At 44.1% G+C, this 19,000-nt stretch overlaps 1 protein-coding gene across 12 annotated transcripts in view; it reads right to left on the reverse strand.

The window, feature by feature from the left end:
- RAPGEF2 (Rap guanine nucleotide exchange factor 2) overlaps positions 1 to 19,000 on the reverse strand; it is a 246,713-nt gene that overhangs the window by 57,537 nt on the left and 170,176 nt on the right. The window contains exon 1 of one of the 12 annotated variants that reach the window (XM_044300005.1): positions 8,226 to 8,979. The exons of the other annotated variants lie outside the window; for them this stretch is intronic. Within the exon in view, the coding sequence (XP_044155940.1) occupies positions 8,226 to 8,285 (60 nt within the window). The 5' untranslated portion in view covers positions 8,286 to 8,979. Of the gene's footprint in view, positions 1 to 8,225; positions 8,980 to 19,000 lie in introns of those variants that run through there. 12 annotated transcript variants of the gene reach the window in all.

Raw genomic sequence — 19,000 nt, forward strand, 5'->3', positions numbered from 1 at the left:
CTAGAACCGGCCCTGCACCTCACATGGATCAAGAGATCTCCACATTCACTGCTCTGCTAGATTTATATCAAGCTGGCAGCTCAGGGGAGTGTCTTTTCTGCTGCAGCTCAGGGGGCGTGCCCATGCTCTACCTATCACGGCTCAGGGGGCGTGTCCATGCTCTCCCTATCACGGCTCAGAAGGCAGTTGAAGGATGAAACTGAGCATGTGTGGCCTTCTCAGTGAGCAGAACAAGGAAATAAAGAAAAAAAAAAACAAAGAGCACGTGTCGCTATACAGATACATTTCATTGAATAGCTCAGTATCCAAATATTTAATTACATGTAATTATAAACCTATTTAGTTAGATCAAGGTGCTGATTTGAAAACTGTAGAATATTTTTTGTGGGACAACCCCTTAGAAAAAGACTCAAGTTATGAAGGCCTGATAAGAACATTAAAGGGGTATGCCAGAACTTAAGTACTGATGACCTATCCTTAGGATAGGTTATACATATCAGATCTGTGGGGTCCAACTCTGTAATGACTCTGGCACTGGAAAAACACAGCTTCATCCACTGTGCAGTGGCTGTGCCTGGGTATTGCAGTACTACCCTCTTTAAAACTTAGAGTATCAGCCATCAGTATCTGATCGGTGGGGTCTGACATCTGGTTCAGAAGGCACAGGCGATGGAGGTCCGACAACTGTTGAGAAGGCACCGGTACTCCTGTGAGCTCCGCAGACTTCTCTTTGCTTTTACTAGGCTGAGTGACAACAAATTCATGGAGCAGCTCAGCCCTATTTGAATGAATGGGGCTGAGGGCGATACCAAACACAGCCGCTATACAATGTACGACGCTGTACTTGGTGAGCTTCAAGAAGGCGGCAGTGCCCACGATCAGATACTGATGATCTATCTAGAGGATAGGTCATCAGAATAAAAATCTCAGAAACCCCTTTTAAAGTGTCACTGAACTTTCAAAAAACTTTTGCTATGTCACAACAACATATCAAAGGTTTTGATCGGTGGGGTTCTGAGTGCGGAGAATGAGGAGAGTGAAGTGCTCACATAGCGAGCGCTCTCCTCACTGCAGGAGACAATCAAAATGGGCCCATAAACTTTGTATTGAACCCGTCTCCTGCAGTGAGGACAGAGTGCGCTACGAGAGCACTTCTCTCTCCTTGTTCTAACGATCGGTGAGTGTCTCCGCTCTGAGACCTCCACCGACCAAAAGCTTTTATATGTCGTTACGACGGCAATTTTTTTTTTTATGCGTTCAATGACGTATTAAGCCTCAGAGAATGCCTTTAAGCAGTTATGTGATGCGAAAACAGCTAATCTTTTAGACAGGTTTTATGTAGTAGATCAGTTAGTATTTTGCACTACACCAAACTGTGGTATACACTATACCCTGCATATTGAGACTTAGAAAGGACACTGTCAATGAGACCACCGACTGGTACACTCGCAGACAGTATAGTTACTACAGAGCCTCTCGGTGGTAGTACCAGCGCGCTATTCATCTTGCCCTACACACTTTTAGAATGAACACCAGGGCAGCAATCAGAGACGTCTTTGTTAAATCACTGCTGACGAAGGGCGATGGCTGCATGTAATGGAGGACTGACAAAAGACACACTGTTCTCAAGAGATTTATAGATAGCAAGAGAGCAAGTCTGAGGAAAAGGTGTTCCTGGCTACACAAATAACAGTTGTATTATTCAGCATTCAATTCTATAGTCAAAGTGCTGGTGCCACATTGCCTCTCCACTAAACAGAAGAAAAAGTCCTGCGTACCCTGGAAAAAGGCTGATGGACATTCAACCAAATGTCGATGACATTTCTAGCCCGAAGAAGTTAAAACCTTACTATGCTACCCCTGAACATGCGTTTTCCATGAGCCGCCAGGGATCATGCTGCCAGTTATTCGTTGAACACTATGTGAAATGCACAGAATTTATAGCTTTCACTGGGTCCCACAAGAAAACTATTCAAAAGAGACAAGCAATTTGCTTTGAAGTCACTAGTGCTAAATAAAGCGAGAAAAAGTCAATAATAAATCATTCCCACGTTAGGTTACATGTGTATATCGACACAGGAGCGACCCACTGCACACAGCCATTGTAATTTATGGGAGGTCTGTTGTATCATAACTCAACGGTTGGCATAATGTCCATAAATATCATACAACCTGAAAATGTTCCATCCCTCAAGCCAGAGCCCCAGAGGGTGGAAGTAAATACGGCAAACAGTTATTTATGGCTACAGCCCATTATGCCGCCATTAGGTGCTTTACAACACCCTGCGCCTGGAATAATAGGACACTTCATAGACATGCCTTGATTTGACAGTGACAGAATTTACGGTGAAAATATCAGCCAATGTGCGAGACATAAAATACACCCGTATTTCACTATGTATAAGACCTCAGTTCAAGATTGCATTCAGAGATCCTTCAGGAGACTTTCCAGAATGTTTTTATACAAAAATAACAGTTTGCAGCAATATTCATGCCATTAAAATATAAGACCCCCCCCCCCCCCCTCCCCCCAAAAAAATTTCAAGGGGTTGTCCAGGTTCAGAACTGAACCCGGACATACCTCCATTTACACCCCGGCATCCCCGCTGACATGAGCATCGGAGCAGTTACAATCACACACTACCGGGCGGAAGCTTCCGCCCAGCAGTGTGTTCAGTGACGTCACCGGGTCTGATGGGCATGCTTTAGCGTTGCCTTAGCTGATTTACGAAAGCCCGCCCATCAGTGCCGGTAACGTCACCAGGCTACCTGGCAGCCCCATGGAGAGCCCGGTACGTCAACAGATCTCCAAAAATGCCTTTGCCCTGCGCGATTTAGCACAGAGCAAAGGAGAGCATTAGAGCATGAACTGCTCCGATGATCAAGTCAGGGGGGCTGCCTGAGTGAAAATGGGGGTATGTCCGGGTTCAGCTCTGAACCCGGACAACCCCTTTAATGAGGTGTACCAGCGTCCAAATGGAGCAGTCACATGAAGTCACCCAGCAGTTATAAAGCACCAATATAACTTTGTACATCGAATACAACAAGCTCTCACACGTACACTAAACCATGATCATTACATGATAGCACTCCGGGAGGCAGCAGGAACACACCGGGAAGATATCCTTCTCATATATTATTTTCTATTTCTACTTTTGTTTAATTCTTCCCCTTAAACTAAAAATACTTAAAGAGTCACCAAGTTTTCAAAAACGTGAGACAACAGAAAGTCTATAGTCCCTGTGAGGAGAGACAGCATGACATGCAAGCGGTTCTCTCTCCTTGTTATGGTAAACGTGGTGGTCTCAGCACTAAGACCCCCACCGATCAAAACCTTTGAGCCATCTTTATTATATATGAAAAGTTTTGTGAAAACGCAGTGACCCTTTAAGGCAGGGCTGGCCAACCTGCGGCTCTCCAGCTGTTGTAAACTACAATTCCCACCATGCTATGCTGTAGACTGATAGTTGTAGGCTGTCTGGGCACGCTGGGAGTTGTAGTTTTGCAATAGCTGGAGAGCCGCAGGTTGGCCAGCCCTGCTTTAAGGCCTCATTCACACTTCAGTGTTTGATCAGTGATTTTTATCAGTGCTTGTGAGCCAAACCAGGAGCAGGTCAAAAACACATTACAGGAGGAAATCTTTCCATTCCATCTTATCGCTGTGTAGACTCCACTTCTGAGTTTGGCGGCTCACAATCACTGATGCAAATCACTGACCAAAAACTGAATGAAATAGCGAACACTGAATGAATTAGGCTAGTTTCACACTAGCGTTAGACATCTGCGGCAGGCTGTCTGGATCTTTTACTGCCAGACGCTACCGGATACCCGTCGGCCCAATTAACTATAATGTGGACCGGCGGAAATCCAGCTGCTACCCGGTAAATATGCTGAGAAAAGGCCAGACTAAATCAGCCGTGCACATATTTGTGGGGTTGCGGCCGGATCTTCGCCAGACCCTATTATAGTCAATGGGGCTAGACGCAAAGCAGTAGCTTCTGGCAGTGTCGGAAATCTGACAGAACAGCCTGCTGGATCTAAAAGGGCAAGTCTGAAACTAGCTTTAGACCACAAAGGGTTCTGAAGATTTTACAAGTGATGGCCTATCCCACACCCTGCACCCCTGCCATCAGCTGTTCTTCTCCGGAAGTTAGCGCCAGAGCTGGTTACCGAAGCGCTGCTGTCATTGAGATGAATGGGAGCAGCGCTGCAGTAACCAGCATCTAATAGCACTTGAGGGAAGTAACAGAATCCCTAAGGATATATGGTATATGATGAAATGCAAAGAAATGTGGTGCAATCTGCAGGCAGCATGTTATAGAGCAGGAGGAGCAGAGCAGATTGATATATACTTTGTGGGAAAAGATTCAGCAAAACGTGTAATGCATACATTTATGTCTTTGCTCTCTCCGAGTTCATTTGTACACAGGGCCTATCTTATCAGTGACCGACAGCTATCTCCGTATACAAACTTAAGGTGCATTTACACAGCAGAAGTGTTACTTCTTGACAGTCGGCTGCTTGTTCAGTGAAGGAGACCAGGGCATATAAATGCAGCAATCTCCTCCACAGTATGAGGATGAGGTATTGCTATTGCGATAGCTCGTCCTCATGCAGCTGCATTATTTCTGGGCAGCAGATCGCTGTTTAGACCGCTCGATCTGCACAGACACGATAATTTGTGTATCTGCACGATGAATGAGTGTTTTGCTAGATCATTGGGTGATAGGTGGCACGTTTAGAGACAGGTAGATTGTATGGAACGAAGGTAAGCAGGAACGTTCGTTCCCAATAATCCGCCTGAATATGAGGCCATGTAAATCCACCTTTATGAATCACTGATAACATTCCTCCGTGAACAACTATCAGCAACTGACTACTATCAGCAGTTACCTCTCTATACACATTTAGGCCCCATTCACATGATCATATTTTTGCTCTTCATCCGATTTTATGCGGACCTATTTATTTCAATCGGGGCGCAAAAAAAGGCGGACAGCACACCGTTTGCTGTCCACATCCATATGTCCATTCCGCAGCCCCGCAAAGAAGATAGAACACGTCCTATTGTCCGTTTTGAGGTCAAGAATAGGCAATTTTACAATGGGTTTGCAAAATAATCAGATGCAACACGGACATCACTTGGATGTCATCTGTACTTTTTGCGGACAGCAAAATACATGCCGTCATGTGAATGCACCCCTACACAGAGAATACCATCAATCATTGATTCCACCTCTCCCTGTACAAGTGAGATCAGAAATAGCAGAGATTTAGGCTAGGACTACATGGCGACATGTGCAGTGCGACACCATTGATCATTATAAATAATGTTGCAAAACTTTTCTGCGACAAGAACTCACGTGATACATGTTGCCGTGTAGCCCTGGCCTTAGGCCTCATGCACACAAACGTATTTTGTTTCCGTGTCAGTTCAATTATTATTATTATTTTTTTTGTGGATAGGATGCGGACCAATTCATTTAAATGGGTCCGCAAAAAATGCGGACAGCACACCGTGTGCTATCCACATCCGTATGTCCATTCCGTTGCCCTGCAAAAAAGATAGAACATGTCTATAGGTATTTTTACAATGGATCCACAAAAAAAAAAAAAAAAACGGATGCCATACGGACCGCAAAACAGATACGGTCATGTGCATGTAGCCTTAAATTACTGGACCGTGTTTCATGGTGGACATTCCTATTATCTGCGCAGATGGAGATTGCCAATGTGAGCATGCTTGGGCGCAGGAAAGTATAATTCATTAGCTAAGGCCTCTTTGACATCTAGGTTTGGAGCTCTCCGGCAGGCTGTTACGTCAGAGTACAACCTGACGGAGCTCTCTGGATCTGGCATAGCCAGATGTTACCGCGCGCCCCCAGCCCGCACTGACCATAATGGGATCCGGCAAAGATCCATCTTCTACCCGGCAAATATGTTGGGATTCGGCCAGACAAAAACTGCTGCACGCAGAGGTTTTTGTCCAGCTGAATCCTGGTATATTTGCCAGATGCCATTATAGTCAATGGGGGTCGGCGGGCATGCGGTAACATTCGGCTATGCCGTATCCAGAGAGCTCCAACAGGTTGTTCTCTGCCGCAACAGCCTGCCGGAGAGCTCTAAAAGATGCCAAACAGGCCTTAGCTTATGAGCTGCGAGCAGCAGTTTTTGCCAGATAGCGTCCGGATCTTTGTCAGATCCGATTATAGTCAATGGGGACCGGCGGGCAAGCGGTAACATCTGGCTGTGCCGGATCCAGAGAGCTCTAATGCAGATGTGAAACTAGCCAAAGCAGAATAATATAAGAGAGGGGGCACGCACTGGGGGACAGTGCACAGTTAGAGAGAATCTGTCACCTCTCCTGGCATACTCCTGTTCCTAGACTCCATGTTGTGTCGTTCCTCTGGTATTCCTCTAACATATGTGTAGATATTTTGTCGACTGTGTGCTCGTTGAGGGTGTGTCTTAACCAGCGACATTGCTGAACAAGTGCCAAAATATAGAGAGGCGCAGGATACACCTCAAGGACAAGAAGAATGGTAACAGCCAGTTATACATTTCTAGAAGAAAGAACAGAGGAACAGTACAACCCAGCATTCTAAGAAAACATACCCCAGAATTGGTATATTATGGGGAATTCAGGTATGTTAGCAGAGATGACAGATCCTTCTACAATTAGTGGGGCAAATTAAATATCAACATCACGTTCGCTTCCTTTTCTGGAAGCACACTGGCGTTTTTAAATAAAATATGTTGTAAGTTCTTGAGCTGACCTCATGTCTGGCGTCAGTACCAGGTAAACATGGGCAGATGCCAGGGCCCACTGAGCTTGGCAGCACATAGCATGTTCTACACTTGGTTGGCATAGGATGGGGTAGACATGGCCTCCATTTAGAGTCTACATACATGGAGCCGGCCCTGTCTGTCATCATTCTACTCAGTGCAGGTAACAAAAATGGCCATAGCTACAATTCCTACACCTTTTTTTAAAGCAAAGAGCTACAAAGCTACATAAAGATGAGATTTATGCGGCCGGAAACTTTACCTCTCAGACTTTGGGAAGGATGGGGAAGAGCCTTTATGGGAGATCTAATGGCAACCATATTGCCTGTCACCTGGATTTCCTACAAACAGATACAACTAAGACTATGCTATAGGTCTATGTTGTGCAGAGCCACACTCACATGGTAAACCACACCAATTCTCCTAACCCAGATCTGTTTCCAGACGTAGATGCCAATCCCATACCAAAATGTCTAGGTAGATGATCGCCCCTGCCCAGACAGCCTGCAGATTTCCAGCCCACCAGTGTGGACCTCATTTGAAGAATTTGATGTTCTGCCTGTCTACGCGTTTCAGCAAACATGGGGATTACTGTGTGACAAAAGTGGCGCTGACTCATGGGATCAATTATAATTCAGGAGCACAGGCTTAATTAACCCTTGTGCTACCAAGAGCCTTAGCCGATTACATCTGAAATCACGCCATTACTTGCACTGCATTTATCACGACAGAGGTTAGAGCCGGGGTATCGAGAAGCTAGGGTGGAAATTAAAAGTGTAAATGAAGCAGAATTAAGTGCATTTCCAGGCAGAGGGAATATGGATATAGGCATCCAGGCGGCATAAAACATGTCATTCTATCCTCACCCACAATTCTCCTCCTTGGTGGGGGGAGTTTCTACTAAAACTTGTCAGATGACAAACCGGCTACTTTTTATTAAATGGATTATAAACGCAATAGAAAAGAAAAAGCAGAGTATATGGAAAGGGAGGAGGAGACAGACTGAAGAGATTATGAGGTTTCATCTGTCGGGGGGCACATGGAGGACATCAGTCTGATAAATCTAGGAACAAAGCTGACTCTTTAGTGGAGAGGAAATACCAGTTTCTTAGATATCAATTGAAAAAACTGAAAATAATAGGCAGAAAGCAACCAATCACATAATATACTGAATATACTATATGTCCAGACTTCTATACAAAGATACAGGAAAATATTGGGGGAATAGGACGGCCTTTGGGCTCTTCTGTTGCTAAGGAAACACTTGAAATAAGTAAAAGCTCCCAATCAACACGTACCATCTGCTGTCACTCGACGCCTACCAGTGTAAAGCTGAATTTCACAGCACCGAGGCATCAAGAAAAAAATAAAAAAGCCACATAAAACGAGGCGATCAAGTTCTGATTTATGAAATTCCACAGGCAAATACTCGTACTCACATAGTGCTTCTCCTGCTGGCCCATAATTCCATGGCTAGATGAGAACGCAAGAGGTTTCATAATGAGGTAACACGGGCCCGGATGAATTTAAACATGGTGTGTAAATTTCTGAAGGACGACGGGAACCACATCCACGGTCATGCAGGCAAAGGCAGGGAAGAGCAACCACCTCAACAGCATCCGAGGCACAGGGATAACGGATGAGCTGGGAAGCGCGGGGAGGTTTATCAGCTCCGAATGCAGCAAAGCAGTCCTCACCACAGCATCTGTCTCCATGTTTCACAATGCCGGGAGCCCCAGCATCTCTGAATGCAAAGTGACTAATGAAATCTTATCCATCCAGCATTCTTTCAGAGAAGCGAGACCATAGCCGAAACTGAAGAATAGGAGGAAAAGAAGAGGAGGAGAAGGAGGAGGAGGGGGAGGATTGGAAGTGGCGGGGGTGAGGGGTGAAGAGAAGAGGAAAAAAAAGGAAAAGGAAAAAAAATGGCTGACCGCCCACAGAGTCCTTTCCAAAAGGCTTAATATTGGATTGGATTAGTCCGAATAGGAGACAGCCCTAAAGTGAGCAGCTGAGCACTGCAACATTACATAGTGTGGTAGCAGCTAATGCATGTATGTACGTGTGTGTGTGTATGGGAGGGGGCCCAGGGCTGCTGAAGGACCTCCTCCCTGGATGCTAACGATGCGGTCTGATCACTGACCAGTGGGCTCTGCTACAGTTTGCACAATGAATCATAGCAGGGTGACATTGACAGACGTTTCATTTCATGATCGGCATCCCTCCCAAATCCAACAAGCGCATCTCTACCCCAAAGAGTCTCTCGCATTCCTGCAACGCACAGACACACAGACACTATCCCCCTCCTCGCCAATACGCCAATATAATGACATTATTGTGCTTACTTTGGAGGACCATGGCTGCAGGCAGTTGGCATAGCAACGCACAAGGAAAGCCATTTCCTGGGTAGCGAGAAGGCTTCCTTTTCTAAATAAGAAATAAATTCCTCTTAGGAAGGGATCGGCATTGCTGCTTCCTGCCGAGAAAAACAAGTGACTGCAGTGTGTTCTGCTAACCTGCACAGAACGTGCGGGGCGAGGGATGGAACTGTATTCTCCCCTTAGTGTCTTCTCTCCTCATATTCTGAAATATTCAACTCACATGAAAGGCGCATTCCTCCAGAATCGCCCCCTCACGCTCTTAACTCTTTCAGCTCTTCAAGGTAGCAAAAATGGACAAGTCAGATAACCAGTGGCAGCCTCCGATCTGTGTTACAGCAGCTTTTAGAGGGAGGGATTCCTAGGAACGCAGGCTTCGAGTCAGTCCAATGAAGTCAAGGTAATGAGTAGAACCAAGTGAGAAATCCTCCAAAAAGGTGCTCGCACTCAATAATCCCCCCCCCCCCCCCTCCAAAATGAAGAGTGTGGCACACCCATGCTCTGACACTGCATTGGCACAGTCTGGGATGTCTAATTCCTTCCAGCCTGCCATCGCTATGGCTACCCTTCGGCAGTTAAAAGGCTCTTACCTTGCTGCCCTCACCTCTGACTCGCGCCCACAGACCCACAGATAAAGATCTCTCATGAAATACCCAGCAGCATGGCAGTGTGGGTGAGTGGCAAAGGAGGTTAGCCAGGCTACACAACATCTTCCTCCTGCTATGGAGCTGAACAGGGCCCTTCTTGTTAATTAGGATTATGCTACCAAGCATGAAGGCGTTGTACCACTGCGTTATTGTCCTTCCACCTACATCCTTGTCATCAGAGAGCTTTTATGTGCCTGTGATGCCTCATAAAGAGGACATACCGACAGGGCAGCAGCAAGCGTGTACCAGACATAAAGCGCATCTGCTGAAATATAGGACAAAATAACTACAAAATCGGAAAATTAAGGGAATACAGTGGTCACTAGTGAAGTTTTGGTTCTTATAATTCATCGGTGGCCACAATGTCCTCCAAGGCCTCGTAACTGAGTTTTCCGTCCGCAACCGATACGCATTTTTTGTGGACTGCACAAATACCCATTCATTTCTATGGAGAGGCAAAAAAATGCAGACAGATGTCATCCGTGTGGCTGTACCACAAATTATAGACCATGTCCTATTCTTGTCCGGATGCACACAGCAGGTATCTGCGTACCACAAAACGGATATGGTTGAGTGCTTGAGACCTGAGCTACAGACAGACATGGGGCTGCTAAACTGTTGGCTCTCCAAGTCCCCCTTATGGTACACAGGGAGCATGATATTGGTAAAGTGGTATATAGGAACACTCACACATTAGTTTTTAGGATTTGAGCAGCGCAAGGCTATATGCACATGACCGTATTTTGGATCTGTGTCCAATCCGTAATTTTTGCAGATTGCACATAAATCCATTTATTTCTATGGGTCCACAAAAAAGCCTCATTCATGTGCTGTCCGCAAATTATAGAACATGTCCTATTCCTGTCCATATTGAAGACAACAATAACGGAAGGTGTCCCTATTTTGTGGATCCATGACACAAAAACCTCACTATAAAGGGTCCAGTCACACGTCCGCAATTTCGTTCCGATGTGCTGCCCAGACATGGAATTGCGGACCCACACTTCTGGGTCCACAATTCCGTTCCCGAAAAAAATAGAACATGTCCTATTCTTGGCCGCAATTGCGGACAAGAATAGGCATATTCTATTAGTGCCGGCAAAGTGCGGAACGCACATTGTCACTGTCTGTGTTTTGCGGATCCGCAAAACACGTTGCGGACATGTGAATGGACCCTAAATTTGTGATCAATAAAAGACACCAGAATAACAAGTTCTCAGGTTTCCACCCAACACAGCAGGCTCTGGTGTAAATGTAGGCTCTGTTCATATCTCCATTCACAATGCAGTACCAGATCCATAGTAAAACATACCACCAGCAGCCAACAGACCCCCTTGACTTATTAGAGGATCTGCTGGGTTCCATCAAGGTTTATGTCAATTTAAAAAAAGAGTCTTCAACATAAACGTGAACACAGTCTAGAAGTGTTCATGCACCTTCAATAGCAGTCAGCCGATTGATTCATTTGACTAACAGCTCTCTCCGACTCATCCAATAGACATACATGCTCGGTTCAGCCAAATGTGTGTGTGTGTTTTTAATGGGAGAGAGGAGAAGCCAATGCCAGACACCTCTGGTGGCACCTTATCTCCTGAAAGAACAAAATAATTTTACAAAAACTGACCCCATCGTTCACCAACATTATATATCAGGAAAGAGCCCATGGTTCCTCATACAATCTAGATTGTCAACCGATGCTGCTAACAAAATGAGGGTTTAGGATGACCATCACTAATTTAGGCCTTTAAAGGGGTTGTACAAGAGTGGTGGGAGTTTTGGCAAACCTCCCCCCCCTCCCCCTTGGCTGGACCTGTAAAGGGAATCATAGTTACCTACTTCCCGCCACTGGCTACCAGCTCCTATTCCTCTCAGCCTGTGATATTCCGCTGGGCTCCCTCTCTAAGAACATTTGATTTGACATCGCCTGTAGCCAATCGCTGCCTGTAGCAGTGACTGGATTCCCTTGCGTCATGTGACCATATGTCATGATGTAAGGGTAGCCAATCACCACTGTGGCCAACGATTGGCTGCAGGCAATGTCAAATCAGATGTTCTCAGCGAGTTCAGTGGAGCATCGCAGGGCGGGAGGAAAAGGAGCATGAGCCGGCGCCGGGAATCGGGTAAGGAAGCTTCCCTTTACAGGTTGGGCCAAGTTCGGCAACTCCACCCCACCCATTCTTGCACAACCCCTTTAAGGCCCATTGATGTGGTTAGAAAATCTGCCCACTCATTTACTTTAATTTACACCGACGAATCAAGGACTCTTCGGCACCATGTTTGTATTATTGTCCCCATACCTATCCTTATTATGGGCAGCACATCCACAGTTTACACAAGAGGCTGTGCGGCCACCAAACGTTGATTTTTATGTCAGCGTAAAATATGAGATTGACAAAGGAACATTGGTTGAAGTTTACATGAAGTCACTGGTCTAGAACATTCATATGAACAATACAAGAATAAAATATAATCAGTTTAGGCCTGTTTGACACTGCCATTATGCCTGCAGCGGCATATTTTTCAGGTAGCAGCAGGATCTCTGCCAGACCCCCATTACAGCCAGTAGGGGCCAGCATGCATTCCAGTAACATCCGGCAATGACGGATCTAGACAGCTCCAGAAGGCCGTTCTCTGCCTAGCCTCATAATTGCAGTGTGAAACAGACCTAAAAACCAAAATGTAACGTGAGCAAAAACAATTAAAGGTGAATGAACAGTAAAAGACCCATGAGTAACATATCTAACTTGTCAAGAAAACCATACAAACATGATGGAAGGAACAGGAAAGAGCAGGGTGGTACACAGAGCAAAAAAAATTGCTGATGTCATGATTTTTTTTTTCTAGGAAGGGCACTTAGATATTGTTATTGCAGTTATTGTTCCCACCAGCAATCCAATAAGGCTGCCACCTCATGTAAGAAAGTGAGAAAGTGAGACCTGTTGGAAGTGAACGGACAACCCCCACAACAGCAGAAATCAAGTGTAGTTAAATGATGTGCCTTAATCATAAATTTTACAGAAATTCTCTAGGTCCTTCTGAGCAGATCCAAACAATGAATAAACCACTGGACCTTCAGATATTCCAAAGCACCAGTTGTAACGGACAGGGCTAAGGGAAACTGAATAACACGTCCGGAAACATTACGTAAATTCAACAAAAACGCCATGTAATAGTACAGAAAAAGAAAAGTACTTTCTCCACACCAACTCAATTCTAATGGATCCCTTTCAAATGGGTCCTAAGGCTTGGTTTCCACCTGGCATCTGAGAGCTGGTAGCATGGCAGAGCCAAACCAGGGGGGTGCGCTGTCAATTGCCACGGTTTCTCGACAGCTACAGGAGAAACACGATTACAAGCTTTATCTGGGCTTGCCACCCAATGTTAACAGAAATTCAAGTTCTGCAAATCTACTGAATGTGGAATACAGCAATTTGAGATGCCTTTTATGTCAATTACGGTATCTGATAAAGCCAAGAAGAAAAGGACTCTTGATCTAGAACACTTCAACTTTTCTTAGTTGTAGAGAACTGAACATCGATGATTCACAGCCAGAAAAGTTCCTTCTTTCCTACCTCAAAAAAAAAAAAAAAAAAAAAAAGGAGAAAAGCCCTAGAATTTACATTTAGTACATTCTAAAAGCTAAAACTTGAAATAGAACATCTAGGGCGGTGTGTAGTATTGAGTAGCAGAGTATCTATGATTTCTGAACCTCTCACAGCTGTCAATGACAGAGCTATCTTAGAAATATTCAAACTCTTTCCTACAAATTCTAACAATATTTTTATTTGTATTATTTCTTTTTTTACTGAGAATCTCGTTGATTTGCCTTGTGGGGCAGTTTTAATGCTTATAAAGAATACCTCTGGCCTCCATTATAGTTACTATCCATTCTAACAGTCCAGAATTCAGCCAGGATGAATTACAATCTTATGGAAGACATATTGGTTCCTACACCCCAAGGACAGATTGAAATAGCTAGATAAAAGTTTGAGGGACCAAAACAGAACAATGCAATACCTAATATTTTCTCGTGTTGATGTGTTAGGGGTAGATATAACTTAATAGCATCAAATTCATGGAGGACTATGCAAACGACATGTAGGAAAAAAGGAGCTAAAGTAAGAATGGTTGGTTTTATCATACCGCTGCCATTGAGAAGGACAAGCACATTACTACCCATGTAATAACGCTGGGAGTTCGGGTTATTTAAAGCCATGACACGCACAAGTCCCTAAACTGGTGGTCTATGTCCACTGAGGTAGTAAGAAGGACCACCTAGACACAGGCATCTGTGTGCTGCTGTATGGTGCTCCATATGACACCATTTTATGGAGCCAATATACAGAACTAATGCTTTCAGAGTAGTCCTGTTATATCTGATGGAGCATATGCAATGGGTGTAAAAAACAAATTATATTTACCTCGGCATGAAATCAGAGGCATACAGCTGTGCAGTAACGGCACGCATAATAGTACTGCACCAGTATAAATAGTCTGATATACATGTCCTTACTAACTCAGAGAAGAAGATGTGCTTGGGAGTGAAATTATTACCCTTGTACCTGACCACTCAAGACGATGTGACTAACCCATATTTATGTGACGCTGATCAAGACAGATAAGACTGGCCATCCAACAAAAAATATTTATAACAATCTGTTATTTTTTTGGGATAACTCCGTATCCAAGATATATATATATTTTTTTATAGAGTAGATATCGTACATAGACACTCTAGACAGATATCATACATAGACACTCTAGACAGATACCATACATAGACACTCTAGACAGATACCATACATAGACACTCTAGACAGATACCATACATAGACACTCTAGACAGATATCATACATAGACACTCTAGACAGATATCATACATAGACACTCTAGACAGATACCATACATAGACACTCTAGACAGATACCATACATAGACACTCTAGACAGATACCATACATAGACACTCTAGACAGATATCATACATAGACACTCTAGACAGATACCATACATAGACACTCTAGACAGATACCATACATAGACACTCTAGACAGATACCATACATAGACACTCTAGACAGATATCATACATAGACACTCTAGACAGATATCATACATAGACACTCTAGACAGATATCATACATAGACACTCTAGACAGATATCATACATAGACACTCTAGACAGATACCATACATAGACACTCTAGACCAGGGATGTCAAACTCGTGGCCCTCCAGCTGTTGCAAAACTACAACTCCCATCATGCTTGGGCATACTACAGCTATCAGGGAATGATGGGAGTTGTAGTTTTGCAACATCTGGAGGGCCATGAGTTTGACATCCATGCTCTAGACAGATACCATACATAGACACTCTAGACGGATACCATACATAGACACTCTAGACAGATACCATACATAGACACTCTAGACAGATACCATACATAGACACTCTAGATGGATACCATACATAGACACTCTAGACAGATACCATACATAGACACTCTAGACGATACCATACATAACACTCTAGAAGACCATACATAGACACCTAGACGGATACCATACATAGACACTCTAGACGGATACCATACATAGACACTCTAGACAGATACCATACATAGACACTCTAGACAGGGATACCATACGTAGACCTCTAGCGTTGAAACCATACACACTCCATAGACGGGATACGCTATGGAATAGAGTTGCAACATCTGAGGGCCATCATTGACACATGCTTGGACATACCATACATAGACACTCTAGACGGATACCATACATAGACACTCTAGACAGATACATACATGACACTCTAGACAGATACCATACATAGACACTCTAGACAGATACCAACTAGAAACTCTATGCAGCCATACATAGACACTCTAGACAGATACATCTAGGGCCATGAGTTTGACATCCATGCTCTAGACAGATACCATACATAGACACTCTAGACAGATACCATACATAGACACTCTAGACAGATACCATACATAGACACTCTAGACAGATACCATACATAGACACTCTAGACAGATACCATACATAGACACTCTAGACAGATACCATACATAGACACTCTAGACAGATACCATACATAGACACTCTAGACAGATACCATACATAGACACTCTAGACAGATACCATACATAGACACTCTAGACAGATACCATACATAGACACTCTAGACAGATACCATACATAGACACTCTAGACAGATACCATACATAGACACTCTAGACAGATACCATACATAGACACTCTAGACAGATACCATACATAGACACTCTAGACAGATACCATACATAGACACTCTAGATGGATACCATACATAGACACTCTAGACGGATACCATACATAGACACTCTAGACAGATACCATACAGAGACACTCTAGACCAGTGTTTCCCAACCAGTGTGCCTCCAGCTGTTGCAAAACTACAACTCCCAGCATGCCTGGACAGCCTTTGGCTGTCTAGGCATGCTGGGAGTTGTAGTTTTGCAACAGCTGGAGGCACACTGGTTGGGAAACACTGCTCTAGACGGATACCATACATAGACACTCTAGATGGATACCATACATAGACACTCTAGATGGATATCATACATAGACACTCTAGACAGATACCATACATAGACACTCTAGACAGATACCATACATAGACACTCTAGACAGATACCATACATAGACACTCTAGACGGATACCATACATAGACACTCTAGATGGATACCATACATAGACACTCTAGATGGATACCATACATAGACACTCTAGATGGATATCATACATAGACACTCTAGATGGATATTGTAGGTAGGCATTGTAGATAGATATCGTCATTGTAGATAGATATTGTAGGTAGTCACTGTATATCAATAGCTAGATAAATGCCTAGATGGATGGATAGATCGATCAAGATGGAGGTGTGTAATTGTATATTAAGAAAGATGCCAATTATGACATCAAACGCGGCTCTCTGCTCAAGACAAGTGAAAAGAACAGTGAATCCCTGAAGACTACTGTGCTCTGCAGCAAGGATGATGCAACTTGTAAAAATAGACTTGTAGCAGCAGAGCCAGAGACTGGTACAGCTCTGCACACTGCCGGTCAGAAGACCCGCATACACAGCACGCCTGGTCTTTCCAGATTATTTTGTCGTGAAGCTTAGTAAAGCCACTTCATGGAGTAAAGAAAGATGTCAATGGCTCCCCCTCCTAGGATTAGGTTCCCCTAGACAGCAGTAATCACACTGATCGCTTTCTCTCGAGGGGTCACTTAAAAAAATTAGAAAATTCTAAAATCAATTTGCAGTACAGTATGTGATCAGAATATTCAGTAAGACAGAGCAAATGAGAAATTCAAAAAAAGCAATTTATATAATGGTTACCCTGAAGACAGAGCAGCCGGCCAAGAAAAAGCTGTATTAACCTCTTAGTGACCACCCATACCCCTTTTTAAGGTGGTCATAGGAGTGGTTAAACACAATGGAAAGGTTTTCGTTCTTCCATTTTATCATTTATCGTTGGTTCAATTGCACATACTTTGATTCCTTGCTCGAGAACTGTTCTAGGTGCCACCGAAGTACCGTCCGTTCAGACCCAATAACTGGAAATGACCACCTTGTGAAATCAGGATCCTACAATGAATGTTCTGCAGAAGCATGACATGATGAGCTTCTTCACAGGTTTTCACTTCACTTTCCACATCAAACTAGGTTAATTTTCCTTGAATATTTCAGTGTGGAGCCTGCAGTGGAGCGTTCACATGGCAACCTCTGCCGTGTAAAGTGCCCCACCCAGCCTGGCATCACAGCTATTAATTCACTGCAGAGCCGAGTGATCCGCCAAATAAAAATAACCCTCCCGGTCTCACAGGTCCAGTGCTTGGAGAACTCCGCCGCCACAGTCATGGATCAGTAGGACCAGAACTAGAGCTCGTTTAACCCCCTCTTCCCCAGAACCATAATGGTTATAGGTTTCCACATCATGAACATAGGCCGCACTTGCTCCATTACTGACAAACTACTACACACAGCAGGCCACTAGAGACTGAGAACAGATGGCACTGCCAATGACACCCTAGAAATAGTCAACCCTTATAACTGCAAGACTACAGTGACCCAGGCAAATATTCCTGACCTTCTCATGTAAAGGTACAGTGATTACACCCAACCACTGCATGAAACCTTTCCTCGCAAGGCCCGACTATGTCTACAAGGAAGATGGGAAGAAAAAGAACAGCCCGATTTTTGGTTGGAAAACCATGGTTGTCAAGGTAAAAGGTGGTTTATGGGAAGGGGAAAGCATATAAGCAAAAAGTGGAGAAATGGCTGAGAAAAGCATCAAATTACTTAAAGGGGTTGACCACTAACTTTCCTTAAAGGGAACCTGTCACCGGGATTTTGTGTATAGAGCTGAGGACATGGGTAGCTAGATGGCCGCTAGCACATCCGCAATACCCAGTCCCCATAGCTCTGTGCGCTTTTATTGTGTAAAAAAAACGATTTGATACATATACAAATTAACCTGAGATGAGTCCTGTACATGAGATGAGTCAGGGACAGGACTCATCTCAGGGTAATTTGCATATGTATCAAATAGTTTTTTTTACACAATAAAAGCACACAGAGCTATGGGGACTGGGTATTGCAGATGTGCTAGCGGCCATCTAGCAACCCATGTCCTCAGCTCTATACCCAAAATCCTGGTGACAGGTTTCCTTTAATGCCCATAGACTGCATGCTGCGGTACAATATACTTCTAACTCAGGCTGGCGGCTGTGGCCTGAATTACTCATGTCACCACTTTTGCTACTACTGTCCATTGCATGTAAAGGGGATACATCTGGAGACAGCCAAGAGGTACATCACGTGACCACTGCCCATGGCGGCTATAGGACAACAGTATTTAGCCCGCACACAGACAGGCAGTGGCCTTGTGCTCAGTAGCTGAGGTGAAATAACAGCATGTTCACATACAGTATGCAGGTTAAGAACATTTGGGAAACGTGTCCAACTCCTTCGAAGAATAATTACTGCTTACAATTTTCCCCATTAATCAACAGTGCAGGCGAAGATCAGAAACTCTGTAATCGATTGTATTAAAGAAAAACGCCTTTTTCTCCACTTATCAGGCTCCTTTCCACCTCTACCCTGTTTCCGACACTGATAACCCTGAATCTACTG

This window comes from Bufo gargarizans, chromosome 1 (genome assembly GCF_014858855.1).
Source record: "Bufo gargarizans isolate SCDJY-AF-19 chromosome 1, ASM1485885v1, whole genome shotgun sequence".
Taxonomy (NCBI): domain Eukaryota; kingdom Metazoa; phylum Chordata; class Amphibia; order Anura; family Bufonidae; genus Bufo; species Bufo gargarizans.